At 44.3% G+C, this 2,069-nt stretch overlaps 1 protein-coding gene across 1 annotated transcript in view; it reads right to left on the bottom strand.

Annotated features, from left to right (window-relative positions):
* Nucleotides 1-737: 737 nt before the first annotated feature.
* Nucleotides 738-2,069, bottom strand: part of LOC124885535 (putative late blight resistance protein homolog R1A-3) — a 1,665-nt gene continuing 333 nt past the window's right edge. The window contains exons 2-3 of the mRNA XM_047393432.1: nucleotides 1,202-1,728; nucleotides 738-749 (exon numbers count right to left, since the gene is read on the bottom strand). Coding sequence (XP_047249388.1) covers nucleotides 738-749; nucleotides 1,202-1,728 — 539 coding nt within the window. The remainder of the gene's footprint in view (nucleotides 750-1,201; nucleotides 1,729-2,069) is intronic.

Raw genomic sequence — 2,069 nt, 5'->3', positions numbered from 1 at the left:
CAATTTTGCCTGTTTGTCCACCCAAATGACCATGAAAAGTTAAATGAACCACACTGGGACGATCCCCAGCCTCCCTGGCACACCTCGGTTGATTTTTGGCCCATAACACGCTCAAACATCGGGCCCACCCCCAAAACCATGAGCTATAGCACACAGATTTATCCCAAAAATACCCTATTCGCACTGTTTCGCTTGTGTGTCCACCTAAATGGCCACGAAAAATTAAACAGACCACACTGGTTCGATCCCCAGCCTCCCTGGCATGCCTCAATTGATTTTCGGCCTACAGCACACCCGGACCTTTGGCCCAACCCCAAAATTGCGGGCTATAAAATACAGATTTGCCCCGAAAATGTCCCGTTCGCACCGTTTCGCTTGTTTGTCCACCCAAATGGCCACAAAAAATTAAACGTATCATACTGGGATGATCCCCAGCATCCCTGGCATGTCCCGGTTGATTTTTGGCCCATAGTATGCCTGAACCCCGGGCCCACCCCCGAAACTGTGGGCTATAGCACATAGATTTAGCCCAAAAATGCCCCATTCGCACTGTTTTGCCTGTTTGTCCACCCAAATGGACACAAGAAATTAAACAGACCATACTAAGATGATTCCTAACCTACATGGCATGCCCCGGTCAATTTTCAGCCCACAGCACACCCAAAACCCGGGCCCACCCCCGAAACCGTGGGCTATAGCACATAGACTTGGCTCGAAAATGGCCCGTTCGCACTGTTTTACCAGTTTGTCTATCCAAATGGTCACGAACAATTAAAAGAACCACACTGGGATAATCCCCAGCCTCCCTGGCATGCCCCGATCGATTTTTGGCTCACTGCATGCCCGGATCCCGGGCCCACCCCTAAAATCGTGGGCTATAGCACACAAATTAGGCTTGAAAATATGTCGTGCACACTGTTTTGCCTGATTGTCCACCCAAATGGCCACAAAAAATTAAAAGGACCATACTGGGATGATCCCCAGCCTCCTGGCATGCCTCAGTCGATTTTCAGCCCACAGCACGCTTGGAACCCTGGACCACCCCCAAAACCGCAGGCAATAACACACAAATTTGTCCCGAAAATGCCCCGTTTACACCGTTTCGCTTGTTTGTCCACCCAAATGGCCACAAAAAATTAAACGAACCATACTGGGAGGATCCCCAGCCTCCTTGGCATGTCCCGGTTGATTTTAGACGCACAGCACACTCGAACCCAAGCCCAGCAACCACGAGAATAGTTAGTGGTAACCCGTGACATTTCTCTGCAATTTTCTTCCCAATAGTCTCGAACTCAGATGGTAATGCTTCATTTGCAAATGCAACACTTTTGAAAAGGTTCCAACTCTCATCCGGACCCATTAAATCCATATGCAAAGAAAGATTCTCTGTACCAGCATCGTGAGCTACTTCAATGTTACGGGTCGTCAATAATATTCCACTCCCCTTGTTTTCACTTGGAAAACATAGTCTCACGACATCCCATGCTTCAGTTTTCCACATATCATCCAATACAATTAAATATCTCTTACCCTTTAAACTCTTTTGTAGCATGTTTGCAAGCTCTGCTTCATCGTTCATGTCAAATGAGTCACTCTTAGTAGAACGCAGAAGGCTCAACAAGATTTCTTTTACATTGTGCTGTTGCAAAATAGTAGCGCAGGCACAAACATCAAAATGAGAACGAATGCACGCATCATTGTAAACTTCGTTCGCTAAGGTTGTTTTAGCTAGCAGTAAACCAAATTAGTTATAAATGCACTTTCCCCAAATGCAACAATAATAAAAGTTATCATCCCAATTTATCAGAAGCCAACACTTTGTTATCCATAAAATTAAAAACCATTTTAGTCACTCAGAGATGAGGTATGGCATATTTGTATTGATTTTAATCTTGATTACTTCCTACTATATCTTTTTTTTCATTTGCTCATATTTATGTTTTTATGTTCTTTTCTCATAGTATATATTATTGCAGTGATCAGCTGCTTCTTCCCAAATTTCTACCACTGAAATAAATACCGTGTATGGAATTTGAGCCTTGAATCTTGAACTTTATGTGTTCTTGCTT

Source organism: Capsicum annuum, chromosome 7 (genome assembly GCF_002878395.1).
Source record: "Capsicum annuum cultivar UCD-10X-F1 chromosome 7, UCD10Xv1.1, whole genome shotgun sequence".
NCBI lineage: Eukaryota > Viridiplantae > Streptophyta > Magnoliopsida > Solanales > Solanaceae > Capsicum > Capsicum annuum.
This window is presented reverse-complemented; position numbering and strand designations above follow the sequence as displayed.